The sequence below is a fragment of the Salmo salar genome, chromosome ssa11 (genome assembly GCF_905237065.1).
Source record: "Salmo salar chromosome ssa11, Ssal_v3.1, whole genome shotgun sequence".
Taxonomy (NCBI): domain Eukaryota; kingdom Metazoa; phylum Chordata; class Actinopteri; order Salmoniformes; family Salmonidae; genus Salmo; species Salmo salar.
Window position 1 is genome coordinate 102,693,363 of NC_059452.1, and position 15,910 is coordinate 102,709,272.

The 15,910-nt window shown below is 43.4% G+C and overlaps 1 protein-coding gene across 2 annotated transcripts in view; it reads right to left on the minus strand.

Annotated features, from left to right (window-relative positions):
- Positions 1-15,910, minus strand: part of dclk1a (doublecortin-like kinase 1a) — a 182,713-nt gene that overhangs the window by 102,619 nt on the left and 64,184 nt on the right. For both annotated transcript variants that reach the window (XM_045690206.1, XM_045690208.1), the window contains exon 4: positions 8,130-8,229. In XM_045690206.1, the coding sequence (XP_045546162.1) occupies positions 8,130-8,229 (100 nt within the window). The remainder of the gene's footprint in view (positions 1-8,129; positions 8,230-15,910) is intronic.

A 15,910-nucleotide genomic window follows, 5' to 3' on the forward strand; every position in this document is an offset into this window, starting at 1 on the left:
TACTGTAAAATGTTTACCGTTTATCATCTAATTCACTTGCTTTGGCAATGTTTCCCATGCCAATAAAGCCCCTTGAATTGAAATTGAATTGAGAGAGACAGACAGACAGACAGACAGACAGACAGACAGACAGACAGACAGACAGACACAGATGAGAGAGAGAGAGAGAGAGAGAGAAGGGAGTAAGATGGAAAGAAAGCAGGTGGGTGAGAGAAAATGAGAAAGAAGAGAGAGGGGGATGAAGATATAAAGAGATGAGTAGATACAGATCAGAGGCTAATGTTCAGCCTGATGCTAGGGAACTGTCTTTGTGTGGTTCGTTGCATGTTGGATGAGGTTTAGTGGGGCACTCAGGTCAGGAGAATGTCAGGTCAAGAGAATGTCAGGTCAGGAGAATGTCTGGTCAGGAGAATGTCAGGTCAGGAGAATGTCAGGTCAGGAGAATGTCAGGTCAGGAGAACGTCAGGTCAGGAGAACATCAGATCAGGAGAACGTCAGACCAGGAGATTGTCAGGTCAGGAGAATGTCAGGTCAAGGGAATGTCAAGTCAGGAGAATATCAGGCAGGAGAATGTCAGGTCAGGAGAATGTCAAGTAAGGAGATTGTCAGATCAGGAGAATGTCAGGTCAGGAGAATGTCAGGTCAGGAGAATGTCAGGTCAGGAGAATGTCAGGTCAGGAGAACGTCAGATCAGGAGAACGTCAGGTCAGGAGAATGTCAGGTCAGGAGAATGTCAGGTCAGGTCAGGAGAATGTCAGGTCAGGAGAATGTCAGGTCAGGAGAACGTCAGGTCAGGAGAACATCAGGTCAGGTCAGGAGAATGTCAGGTCAGGAGAATGTCACGTCAGGAGAACGTCAGATCAGGAGAACGTCAGGTCAGGAGAATGTCAGGTCAGGTCAGGAGAATGTCAGGTCAGGAGAATCTCAGGTCAGGAGAATCTCAGACCAGGAGAATGTCAGGTCAGGAGAATGTCAGGTCAGGAGAATGTCAGGTCAGGAGAATGTCAGGTCAGGAGAACGTCAGGTCGGGAGAATGTCAGATCAGGAGAATGTCAGATCAGGAGAATGTCAGGTCAGGAGAATGTCAGGTCAGGAGAATATCAGGTCAGGTCAGGAGAATGTCAGGTCAGGAGAATGTCAAGTAAGGAGATTGTCAGATCAGAAGAATGTCAGGTCAGGAGAATGTCAGGTCAGGAGAACGTCAGATCAGGAGAACGTCAGGTCAGGAGAATGTCAGGTCAGGAGAATGTCAGGTCAGGTCAGGAGAATGTCAGGTCAGGAGAATGTCAGGTCAGGAGAACATCACGTCAGGAGAACGTCAGGTCAGGAGAATGTCAGGTCAGGTCAGGAGAATGTCCGGTCAGGAGAATGTCAGGTCAGGAGAACGTCAGATCAGGAGAATGTCAGGTTAGGCCAGGAGAAGGCTGTACCGAGTCCACAGAGAATAAGCAGCGTGCAGATTTGTGACATCTATGTTGTCACCACTACTACAGAGAACATGGCTTGTTTCTAGCAGTTAAACCGATATGACCCAATGTTCTTTTTCGGATTGACATGCCACATTTAACACATAAACCACCACATCTTGGGCCGTTAAACTACTCGGGAGCCGCTAAAACAGGTGTGAATGACCAGTGTTGTATCGAGAGGCCTGCTGACCTAAGGTGCTTCCACTGGGCAGCTTTATCAGTGTCGGCGACAGTAGCTAGTAACTAGGCACATTTGTTTCCCTCCCAAGATTATATTTAAAGTAGGATAGCAGCCTACACAAGGAATAACTAATATTGGTAGCCATCTAGATGTCACTGTTACAGTCTACTCAATGGGGAGGACAGGAACGCCAACCACACCGGGACACAGTGTCCTCGGCCTTTAAAACCCTGTGTGATTCGGTTGGTAGCCATCTAGACGTCTCCACTCGGCTGAGGCTCTCAGTTGCTCGACATATGTCATCGTTTTGCAGGCCAGGAGTGTCCGTATATCCTCTCCCCGCTAACCAGATGTTCGATTGGGCGGCAGGTAGCCTAGTGGTTAGAGCGTTGGGCCAGTAACAGAAAGGTTGCTGGATCAAATCCCTGAGCTGACAAGGTAAAACTCTGTCGTTCTGCCCCTGTTCCACCGGTAGGCTGTCATTGTAAATAAGAATTTGTTATTAACTGACTTGCCTAGTTACATTGAAACAACATTGTTACAGTATCAGCTACACCTGTTCACTGTACCAGTAGTATTCAAACATTTGGTGGCACAGCTAGAAAGGAAAATGTTGAGAGCAATATTCTCTCTGAGTTGTGACCACGTGACCACTCACCTCCAGGACTGCCGCGCAGGAACAAATGCCAGGCTGTGCAGAGACACAAGAGATTTCACTGAGTTTGCACTATGTAGATTAGTGTTTGTTTTCTGCGAACATTACATAAGGCCCTTTTGAATGCAACAAACCAAAACAAATCTAACTTTACAAGATGATTGTGATTTCGTTGTTATTCTTTGCTAGTTAGCAAGTTATTAGCCCAGTTCTAGGTAAGTATAGGTCAGCAATGTAGGCTACATTTCAAGCTGTCTTTGAAAAGCCAGTCAGGTTAAAAGCTTATGTCTTAATCAAAGGGGCAGTTTTGTATTTTGTGACAGGTTTGAATATGCATATAAGCCAAATATATACAGTGAGGGAAAAAATGTTTTGATCCCCTGCTGATTTTGTACGTTTGCCCACTGACAAAGAAATGATCAGTCTATAATTTTAATGGTAGGTTTATTTGAACAGTGAGAGACAGAATAACAGCAAAAAAATCCAGATAAACGCATGTCATAAATGTTATAAAATGATTTGCATTTTAATGAGGGAAATAAGTATTTGACCCCTCTGCAAAAACATGACTTAGTACTTGGTGGCAAAACCCTTGTTGGCAATCACAGAGGTCAGACGTTTCTTGTAGTTGTAGCACACATCTCAGGAGGGATTTTGTCCCACTCCTCTTTGCAGATCTTCTCCAAGTCATTAAGGTTTCGAGGCTGACGTTTGGCAACTCCAACCTTCAGCTCCCTCCACAGATTTTCTATGGGATTAAGGTCTGGAGACTGGCTAGGCCACTCCAGGACCTTAATGTGCTTCTTCTTGAGCCACTCCTTTGTTGCCTTGGCCGTGTGTTTTGGGTCATTGTCATGCTGGAATACCCATCCACAACCCATTTTCAATGCCCTGGCTGAGGGAAGGAGGTTCTCACCCAAGAATTGACAGTACATGGCCCCGTCCATTGTCCCTTTGATGCGGTGAAGTTGTCCTGTCCCCTTAGCAGAAAAACACCCCCAAAGCATAATATTTCCACCTCCATGTTTGACAGTGGGGATGGTGTTCTTGGGGTCATAGGCAGCATTCCTCCTCCTCCAAACACGGCGAGTTGAGTTGATGCCAAAGAGCTCCATTTTGGTCTCATCTGACCACAACACTTTCACCAGTTGTCCACTGAATCATTCAGATGTTCATTGGCAAACTTCAGACGGGCATGTATATGTGCTTTCTTGAGCAGGGGGACCTTGCGGGCGCTGCAAGATTTCAGTCCTTCATGGCGTAGTGTGTTACCAATTGTTTTCTTGGTGACTATGGTCCCAGCTGCCTTGAGATCATTGACAAGAACCTCCCGTGTAGTTCTGGGCTGATTCCTCACCGTTCTCATGATCATTGCAACTCCACGAGGTGAGATCTTGCATGGAGCCCCAGGCCGAGGGAGATTGACAGTTCTTTTGTGTTTCTTCCATTTGCGAATAATGGCACCAACTGTTGTCACCTTCTCACCAAGCTGCTTGGCGATGGTCTCAAAGAGCCCATTCCAGCCTTGTGTAGGTCTACAATCTTGTCCCTGACATCCTTGGAGAGCTCTTTGGTCTTGGCCATGGTGGAGAGTCTGGAATCTGATTGATTGATTGCTTCTGTGGACAGGTGTCTTTTATACAGGTAACAAGATGAGATTAGGAACACTCCCTTTAAGAGTGTGCTCCTAATCTCAGCTCGTTACCTGTATAAAAGACACCTGGGAGCCAGAAATCTTTCTGATTGAGAGGGGGTCAAATACTTATTTCCCTCATTAAAATGCAAATCAATTTATAACATTTTTGACATGTGTTTTTCTGGATTTTGTTGTTGTTATTCTGTCTCTCATTGGTCAAATAAACCTACCATTAAAATTATAGACTGATCATTTCTTTGTCAGTGGGCAAACGTACAAAATCAGCAGGGGATCAAATATTTTTTCCCTCACTGTATATACATAGTTGGATTCGACATTTTGAACATTGAGATATTAAATAAATGATAGAGAAGAAGAATGGTTCTCTGTAGAAAGACAGATGGCTTTGGAATGTGTTGGGTGGAATGGAGGAGAGCAACATGTTGATATAGGGGAGACAGATGGACATCTGTGGATTAGGTGAAGGAGGGGTTGAGTTCAGGAGGTGAGGTCAGATCCCCTGAAGGGAGTAATAAGGGTTTAGTATCCTGTTACACTTTTCCTGTAGAACCATAAGATGTAAGGATTGGAGAGAAGGAAGAGTGTCTTAAGTGGGATATACATATCTGTGATGGGAGAAATGTTGGGTTGTCTGAATTACAGCTGTACAGAACCTTTGGTGAGAATTAAACTTGGTTAAAGCTTCTCTAGTGTCCGTGAGTTATTTACTATGAAAAATAAGAACCTAACAATATTTATTTAACCTTTGTTTAACTAGGCAAGTCAGTCAAAAAACATATTCTTATTTTACAATGATGGCCTACCCAGGGCAAACCCTCCCCTAACGACTCTGGGCCAATTGTGTGTCGCCATATGGGACTCCAGATCATGGCTGGTTGTGACACAGCCTGGGAACGAACCAGGGTCTGTAATGACACCTCTAGCACTGAGATGCAGTGCCGTAGACCGCTGCGCCACTCGGGAGCCTAATAGGCAGAGGGGTAGTCTACATTGTGTTCGCGCCATTGGTTTTGTTGGTAGGCCTACATTATGCTCCAATAGCCACAATAGCGTATTGGCTACTTTCTAAAACTGTAAGGGTACAGCCTCAGTGTTCACTGTAAACACAGGCTGGAAGTTGCACAAAATTCTCACAACATTCACGTTTCTGTTCACAAGACCAAAAATGTGCTCAGTGCTTATTTGTATTTGTTCAATGCCTCAATTGTTTTCATAAACTGTATTGGAATAATATGCTGTAAGGTTACAATCACCCCAAGTTGATGGATGACAAGGTGGTCCCGCTGGAAGCCAGCTGTTCTGAAACACTACCTTGCCCCATTCTTCCAAGAGCACACTGAGGTTGAACGAAGACCTCTAGGGAGGTAAGTACTGTTACACAATACTCAGCTTGATATGTCCCTTATCCCCTGTCTTTTAACCAACAGAGTAACAGACCTGGTGCTCTCTGTCTCTCATTCTGTTCTTTGTTTTTTATTTGCTTGTCCCTGGGGTGAGAAGAGCTGACCAATCAGAATTGAGGTTGTTTGTTACGGAGCCCGATGAGGAACACCTGATGCTGCGCTGCCTTCTCTCTCCTGGATGCTCTCCTGCTCAAACCTTCCCGTTGTGTGTTTCACTGCCTCTGAACTCCCTTACTCCGAACAAAGTCGCCCCTGATCATAGATCTAGGATTGTACCAAATTCCAATTTTAACTCCATCTCCCTCTCTCTCATTTTGTCTCTCTCTCCCCCACATCCCACACACACAGGCACACAATATAGTTTTTAAATTAGTGTTGTAATGATGCTATTTTTTGGTTACATATGTGTTAACTATTGTTACTTCTTTTGTTAATTATTTTGTTAATATTGTTAACAATTTGAATAAATCTATTTTATGTAAAAAATTATAATTTTTATTTGTACATTTAGATTTCAGGGATGAACTCACTGTAAATTTACAGCAGGGATGCTGTATGCTGTAATTTATTTTACAGTTAGGAAAATAGTAATGTAAAATATATAACAGCATCTATATTACAAAAATACTGGTCGAGTTTCACTGTAAAATGCTGTAATTCAGGGGGTTTTGGCCAACAACCCAACCAAATGACGTAATTAAGAGCCAATGTTAACTTCTGTAACCCTAACCCTAACCTCATAATGTCTCTTTACCTCACAATGTCTCTTACCTCACAATGTCTCTTACCTCATAATGTCTCCGACCTCATAATGTCTCTTACCTCATAATGTCTCTTACCTCATAATGTCTCTTACCTCATAATGTCTCTTACCTCATAATGTCTCTTACCTCACAATGTCTCTTACCTCATAATGTCTCTTACCTCATAATGTCTCTTACTTCATAATGTCTCCGACCTCATAATGTCTCTTACTTCATAATGTCTCCGACCTCATAATGTCTCTTACCTCATAATGTCTCTTACCTCATAATGTCTGTTACCTCATAATGTCTCTTACCTCATAATGTCTCTTACCTCATAATGTCTCTTACCTCATAATGTCTCTTACCTCATAATGTCTCTTACCTCATAATGTCTCTTACCTCATAATGTCTGTTACCTCACCACCACTAATGAGATGGGTGTGGCGTGATGCATGTCGTGTTGGAGCTTCTCAAAGTCAGGGGGAGCCTCATCTCTCCTATCACATCCAACTGGATATTTTGTTTTTAATGCAGACGACAGCATTGAATCAATGTACCATGAGTTTTTAATGCAGACGACAGTATAGAATCAATGTACCATGAGTTTTAATGCAGACGACAGTATAGAATCAATGTACCATGAGTTTTAATGCAGACGACAGCATTGAATCAATGTACCATGAGTTTTAATGCAGACGACAGCATTGAATCAATGTACCATGAGTTTTAATGCTCGGAGAGAGACAGCATTGAATCAATGTACCATGAGTTTTAATGCTCGGAGAGAGACAGCGCAGTATTTGAGTCAAGAACCAAATCTTCTCCATAGTAACCTGTGAATGTGTTGTCTGCAGCATTAGGTCACATGACAGCTCGATCAGCTGTTTCAATTTCACTTACCGGCATGTCACATGTCAGCTGACCCAGGAACACAGTCAAAACGGATGTTGTTGATTCGGTCACTCACCTGTAGAATGTTTTTGTATTTCCCCTGCTTGCGTACAGTTTCTCAGATATGTCTGTTACATCGGCAAGGAGACCACATTTTCTTTTCACAGAAAGTTAACAAAGTTAGTTTTTTATATCCATTGTGAGATGATATTAATAATACTCTGAGTAACAGAGAATGTTTTTTAGATTTTTACCCTCTAGACATTATTTCCTAAAGGACTTAATGATGAAATTCCTATGTATGTTATGTTGTGAATTTGAACATGAATTATGTCCCTATTTAAGATTACTCTGAGGTTTTTCGTACGATGTACCCAATGATTAATGAAAACTTGCTCGGTAGGTCGATGTCCTCATTGTGGTTTTACAGACGTGTTTAATGCGTCTTATTTACACACTTTTATTTCAATATTTATGAAATGCATATTATTATGTTTGGTAGCACTTATTTATTTTTCCTTTGCCTCCAACCCTTTTCCATGCATGGAACGGATGTGGGTGGGGCTAAGTCTACATAAAGGTGCTGATTTAAAAAACTCACAAAAGCTCTGACGAAGGCCGTGAGGCCGATACGTAAAGCTTATTAAAGAGCAGTGATACTATCAAGAGCAGTGTGCGGTTTCCTTTTTCATTCATATCCATTGTGAATGACAACGCTTCCTCTCTCAATGCCGAAATTCCTTCCACACCGTCGATAACCACCAGGCCTTGGTATGAAATAGAGCATTGTCGTGCTCTGATCTCATATCTCCACATTGTTTTGTGAACAGGCATGAGCACAATGGATGTGGTTTGATGTAGTTTACAATGGAAGTTATATATATATAGTTATATATATCTCAGAGTTCTGTGCTCAGATCTTTTGCTGCCAGTTACTCTCTGTGTATCCATTATCCCATATGAGGTCGTGACCCCTAGTTTGGATACCGCTGCTCTAATATGTTTTACGGTAAGGATAATACTGTACATTTACAGGGAAAAGTTTTACAGTCAAAGAAAGAGACAGGGGCTCTCTCACACACACACACAAACATACACACACACACACAGGAAGTGAGGTATCGTACCATTCTCCTCCAGCTGGAAGTCATCTTGGTAACGGTATTTCTCCGGTCCACACGCCACGAAGATGTCCTCGTCACCGAAGAAGTCCTGGAGACATGTCACCTGGCGGAACACAGTGACTGGAGGGTTAGAGGTCATATATACACACAGAGACTGAAGGGTTAGAGGTCATATATACACACAGAGACTGAAGGGTTAGAGGTCATATACACACACAGAGACTGGAGGGTTAGAGGTCATACACACAGAGACTGGAGGGTCAGAGGTCATATACACACAGAGACTGGAGGGTTAGAGGTCATACACACAGAGCCTGGAGGGTCAGAGGTCATATACACACAGAGACTGGAGGGTTAGAGGTCATACACACAGAGACTGGAGGGTTAGAGGTCATACACACAGAGACTGAAGGGTTAGAGGTCATATATACACACAGTGACTGGAGGGTTAGAGGTCATACACACAGAGACTGAAGGGTTAGAGGTCATATATACACACAGAGACTGAAGGGTTAGAGGTCATATACACACACAGAGACTGGAGGGTTAGAGGTCATACACACAGAGACTGGAGGGTCAGAGGTCATATACACACAGAGACTGGAGGGTTAGAGGTCATACACACAGAGACTGGAGGGTCAGAGGTCATATACACACAGAGACTGGAGGGTTAGAGGTCATACACACAGAGACTGGAGGGTTAGAGGTCATATACACACAGAGACTGGAGGGTTAGAGGTCATATACACACAGAGACTGGAGGGTTAGAGGTCATATATACACACAGAAACACACACAGCAGCGCAGCCACATGGAGAGGACATGCATTAATATTTACATGTGAATCATTCAGCAGAAGCTCTTATCCAGAGCAAAGTCTAAGCTAGAAGGGGGGGGGGGGTTGGGGTATTTAAGATGCTCTTTGAAGAGGTTGGGTTTCAGGTGCTTTCAGAAGAAGGGCAGGGACTCTTCAGGGGGAAGCTGGTTCCACCATTGGGGAGCCAGGACAGAGAAGAGCTTTGACTGGGCTGAGCGGGAGGGGTGGGAGGACCAAGAGACCAGAGGTGGCAGAGCGGAATGCTTGGGTTAGGATGTAGGGTTCGATCACAGACTGAAGGTAGGGAGGGGCAGTTTCTCTTGCTGTTCTGTAGGTAAGCACCATGGTTTTGTAGTGGACGCCAGCTTCGACTGGAAGCCAGCGGAGCGTACGGAGGAGCAGGGTGACATGGGAGAATATGGAAAGGTTGAACACCAGGAGGGATGCAGCATTCTGGATAAGTTGCAGGGGTTTAATGGCACAAGCGGGGAGCCCAGCCAACAGTGAGTTGCAGTAGTCCAGACAGGAGAGATGACTTGGATTAGGACCTGCGCAGCTTCCTGTGTGAGGTAGGGCCGTACTCTACGGCTGTTATAGAGCAAGAACCTGCAGGAGAGAGTCACTGCTTTGATGTTTGCAGAGAACGACAGGGTGTTGTCCGGGGTCACGTCAAGGTTCTTTGCACTCTGGGAGGGCGACACTGTGGAGTTGTTGTGATAGCTGGCAGGCCTTCCCGGGGAGGAAGAGAAGCTCCGTCTTGTCGAGTGTGTGTGTGTGTGTGTGTGTGTGTGTGTGTGTGTGTGTGTGTGTGTGTGTGTGTGTGTGTGTGTGTGTGTGTGTGTGTGTGTGTGTGTGTGTGTGTGTGTGTGTGTGTGTGTGTGTGTGTGTGTGTGTGTGTGTGTGTGTGTGTGTGTGTGTGTGTGTGTGTGTTGTCAGCCATTTGCAATAATACTACTAAAATATTCTAAAATCTCACCCTGTTCAGCATGGAATCAATGTCTAATGATATGGAACACCTACAGACCTATCCTGATGATGTGAACATCAGTTTTCTCTAACTACAACACCTACAGACCTATCCTGATGATGTCCACATCAGATATCTCTAACTACAACACCTACAGACCTATCCTGATGATGTCAACATCAGATATCTCTAACTACAACACCTACAGACCTATCCTGATGATGTCCACATCAGATATCTCTAACTACAACACATACAGACCTATCCTGATGATGTCAACATCAGATATCTCTAACTACAACACCTACAGACCTATCCTGATGATGTCCACATCAGATATCTCTAACTACAACACCTACAGACCTATGTTAATTAACAGAACAACACATACAGACCAATCTTTATGATGCCAGCCATTCCTAATGATAGTAATACTGTGTAATGATCTCAAATCTCACTCATGGACAGGACTAATGATATGGAACACCTATAGGCCTATCCTAATGATGTCAACATCAGCTCTCTATCTGTTTCTAATGATCTGTTCAGCATGGACAGGACATGTGTCTAATGACATGGAACACCTAAAGCCCTATTCTGATTAGGTAACACTCCCCCCTCTGGAAACATATAGTTCGCCCTGTGGCAGGGATTCTGGTTTCGATTCCTGCATGAGGTCTACGCATGCTCTCCATTAAAAAACACACACACACACACACACAAATCCAGTTAGAAATCTACTGTTTATGAGTTTCCACACAATTAATGGCTTAGAATCCATTCTGATTCCATTATCAGCGATTCACTAACTGTGTTTGTTACCATGTTGGAGGTGGAAATTGACTGTAAATACCAATCGGATGCATTCATGTGATTTGAACTAGTTGAGAAATGAAGATTGGTTAATGGACAACAAGCTGTGTCACCCATAAACTAAAAGTACAGCTATACATTTACATTTTTACATTTTAGTCATTTAGCAGACGCTCTTATCCAGAGCGACTTACAGTAGTGAATGCATACATTTCATACAATTCATACAATTTCATACATTTTTTTTTTTTTTCCTGTGCTATCATGTTTGTAAACAAATGATAGAGTTTAAAAAATGACATTAATATGAAAACGGCTGTGTTAACTTGTGACAACCCATCACTTGGCTGCGTTGCCATGGAGCAAATTAAAATAAGGGATGGAACTCATGTTTTTGCACCTCCTCTTTTTTTTCCCCCAGTAAATTATAATAATCTGTTGTATCATTTGTCAAATTGCATTTATTTGTTGAGCTAGTCTGCATCAAAAAAAAAATAATAATAATAAAAAAAGTAATAATAATAATAATAATATTAATAATAATAATAATAATATATATATATATATATATATATATATATATATATATATATATATATATATATATATATATACACACAACCATTTTATACATGGTCAAATTGTGTGATATGATTGCATTTCAGAACCACGCCCTCCCCCGTCGCCCCGAGATGAACGGTTCTGACCGCTGACGTTTTAGGTGAATTCGTTTTGCGTGGCCCGGTAATGCAGGCTTTGCTCATTATTCAATTAACCCTAAAGAGAAATCTACACCCAACGGGCCATGCAAAACGAACTCTCCCATTGTTTTAATACACGCTCCAAACCGTTCAATAGTTAAGACTATCCATATTACCAGAGTTTATATTCTTTACATTTCTATAGCGGATTCGTGGCCGAAATGTACATAATGCATTGATTATATAGAGCCAGCTAGCTTACTGAATTGATAACAGAGATAACCAAGAATATAGCCAGCTATTTGATAATGTCCATGTGCATGTCCGTCATGATTTCACTGGAATTGTCAAACGAAAAAAAGCCAGACAAAACGTCAACCCTGAACATGCTCGTATAGACACGGTTTTAGCTAAGACATCTCTTGACCGGTAGTCTTTCTGAAATAATTATTTTCACCTGACATGCAGTATGCCTTTCTTAACTGAAATGGTGCTCATGTCACTTTCATTAGCTGGCTAAGGTTAGCATGCTACCTAGTTAGACTGACAGCTGTCAGTCAGTGCACCACAGTAGCGTTACTTGTTATTTCTCCACTCCAAGTGGACATCACCACGATGTTCCCACCCCTCAATTCCTGAATATGTATTAGCATCGAGCTGGAACCTAAATGACAATATCCTCTGTAGGACAGGAATTAGGTGCGACAGCGTCCTCTGAGGTGGCCTTTAAGGCTAGGTTTAGGCTAGGGACGTCCCTAGGATCCCAGATGGAACTGACCGTGCCAGAGGCGCAGTTGTGACTCTGTACATCTCCCACTTCGGGGTAATGTGATGGACTTGTGACTGTTGAGTAATCGCAGCATAATTCAATGACAACTTCGGCTTTGGTATGCTGATATATAGCGGGTACTACCTGTTTGCTGAAATGGGTTCAAGAGGGACATTTATAACGTGACTCGAGCAGGGGCGAAAATCTGATATCAACTTTGGAGGGGACAATTACATGAAATTTTCTCAAGAGCAATTCCTGAGGGGGACACCAAAAGTAGTGCTGTACCACATAGCCTACATTGTAATATGGTAAATGTATATTGAGGAACCAAAGAAATAAGGTGTTTGCCGTACTCTTAACTACCGGTACCCAAAACTACACAACTAATCACAACAGCAATACCATTGCCTTTAACAAATCTTAGTTCAGTCACCAGTTTAAGTTGAGAGTGGGGGTATCCATGGCATTTTCCAATTATGTTCCTATTTTACAAGTAAAAAAAATGGAGAACCTTTCATAATGTTGCCAAACAAAGACTCAACAAACTTACCTGAGACTCCCTGTCTCTGCCAGTCTGTCCCTGCATATCTGTCCCCAACTCTGCTGTCTGTGTGCAATCTGTTGCCTGCTCTGCCTAATGACATCATTGTGAAACATTTCCATTAGAATTTCATTTCTTTCTTATGAACATTTTATCAACTAGTCTTTGAGATATTAGGCTACTAGGGTTCTTACTATGCGTTTTGGTGTATTGAAAAATACTCTGATGTCCGTCTTTTATTTTTCTGCCATTTTTCTACCTGGCTGGCTGGCTGGCTGGCTACACACACACACACAGTGTGTAGGTTATTTACAGTAGGAGATGGGCTTCTATCATCTTCAATCATTCTATTTGGGCTTCGATCTAAAAGGTAGCTAGCAAATGTGAAACGGATTAAAATGACAAGAGTTGACAGCTGTATGAGTTCACCATTTACACAACATATGCTGCAACCTTTTGTAATTTTAATAGTTTGTTTCATATAGGCTGGCTTCCAACAATAGCTGAATTTGCAAAGCTAGCGAGCACCATTCAGTTTCAGTGGTGTTTGCTATAATCTTTGCTACCCGGGTTAAATAAAGGTGAAATAAAATAAATAAATAAAAGTTCCCTTGCGACAATATAGCTTTTGCAACGAGACCATTAAATATATTTAAGACAATGGTAGAAGAGAGTGTAGTTCTGTTCAGTTTGGATTTCAGTTTATCGCTAACCTTATCACAGGGACTTTGAAGCACTAACTTACATCATCTGCATGCTGATCTTGGAATAAATTGACGATAGCAAAGATTCCATCTTTGACGACGCCACATAAATGGAATAGGTACTAGCTAGCTTAATAGTTAATATTTGCGCGCTAGCTCTGCATATTCAGCTAGTGTGTGTGTGCGATTGACTGGATTAACCTCACGTCAGTTACGTGCATTGAGTGCCTTTCAGACAGTAGATACGACCTCTCTGTTATCTAGCAAGCTAAGGAACTGGCAGTGGATCAAACCATTGTGAGGCAAAGGGTGGGGGGGTCGCAATCTTTTGAAACTTAAAAACGCGCTATTAAGTGTCTATAATCAGCACAATTGCTTTCATTGCGTATTATTAATATTATTTAAATTACATAGTTATGTTTCAGTGATATATTGGGGGGGACAAATCATATTTTCCCCAGGATGGGGGGGGTCGTGTCCCCCCCGTCCCCCCCGGGATTTCCGCCCCTGGGAGAGATGTCTTGCTACGGTATTCTGGGGTGATGCCTGCGTAAACGTGCCAACATATTTGAGGTGTTGGCAGCTCCATAGGCTATTCTCGTTGAGCGCGGCGACATATGTTAACGTTTTATCCCACAGCTCTCTGTACATCGCCTTTGTAATAATCTACTGAGAAGCCAAAATGTTCCCAAACTGGAGATGTAAATGATGATGGAGGATCCTGTTGGTTTATCGACCCCCACCTCTCGTCATCATACAGAACTAGTTTTCCGGCTGCGCCTCACAAAAGGACAGTTTGAAATACCCAGTTAGAAGTTGTTTTATAACGTGCGTACCTCGTTGTTTTAACCGAATTGCCTGAAATTGTTTTTTTTTCAGCACAGATTTACTCAAGATGCATACAACGCAGTGTAGACATAGGCTATAGGCCTAGTGTTTATTTTATATATATATATATACTGCTCCAAAAAATAAAGGGAACACTTAAACAACACAATGTAACTCCAAGTCAATCACACTTCTGTGAAATCAAACTGTCCACTTAGGAAGCAACACTGATTGACAATAAATTTCACATGCTGTTGTGCAAATGGAATAGACAACAGGTGGAAATTATAGGCAATAAGCAAGACACCCCCAATAAAGTAGTGGTTCTGCAGGTGGAGACCACAGACCACTTCTCAGTTCCTATGCTTCCTGGCTGATGTTTTGGTCACTTTTGAATGCTGGCGGTGCTTTCACTCTAGTGGTAGCATGAGACGGAGTCTACAACCCACACAAGTGGCTCAGGCAGTGCAGCTCATCCAGGATGGCACATCAATGCGAGCTGTGGCAAGAAGGTTTGCTGTGTCTGTCAGCGTAATGTCCAGAGCATGGAGGCGCTACCAGGAGACAGGCCAGTACATCAGGAGATGTGGAGGAGGCCGTAGGAGGGCAACAACCCAGCAGCAGGACCGCTACCACCGCCTTTGTGCAAGGAGGAGCAGGAGAAGCACTGCCAGAGCCCTGCAAAATGACCTCCAGCAGGCCACAAATGTGCATGTGTCTCCTCAAATGGTCAGAAACAGACTCCATGAGGGTGGTATGAGGTCCCGACATCCACAGGGGGGGGTTGTGCTTACAGCCCAACACCGTGCAGGACGTTTGGCATTTGCCAGAGAACACCAAGATTGGCAAATTCGCCACTGGCGCCCTGTGCTCTTCACAGATGAAAGCAGGTTCACACTGAGCATGTGACAGACGTGACAGAGTCTGGAGACACCGTGGAGAACGTTCTGCTGCCTGCAACATCCTCCAGCATGACCGGTTTGGCGGTGGGTCAGTCATGGTGTGGGGTGGCATTTCTTTGGGGGGCCGCACAGCCCTCCATGTGCTCGCCAGAGGTAGCCTGACTGCCATTAGGTACCGAGATGAGATCCTCAGACCCCTTGTGAGACCATATGCTGGTGCGGTTGGCCCTGGGTTCCTCCTAATGCAAGACAATGCTAGACCTCATGTGGCTGGAGTGTGTCAGCAGTTCCTGCAAGAGGAAGGCATTGATGCTATGGACTGGCCTGCCGTTCCCCAGACCTGAATCCAATTGAGCACATCTGGGACATCATGTCTCGCTCCATCCACCAACGCCACGTTGCACCACAGACTGTTCAGGAGTTGGCGGATGCTTTAGTCCAGGTCTGGGAGGAGATCCCTCAGGAGACCATCCGCCACCTCATCAGGAGCATGCCCAGGCGTTGTAGGGAGGTCATACAGGCACGTGGAGGCCACACACACTACTGAGCCTCATTTTTACTTGTTTTAAGGACATTACATCAAAGTCGGATCAGCCTATAGTGTGGTTTTCCACTTTAATTTTGAGTGTGACTCCAAATCCAGACCTCCATGGGTTGATAAATTGGATTTCCATTGATTATTTTTGTGTGATTTTGTTGTCAGCACATTCAACTATGTAAAGAAAAAAGTAGTTAATAA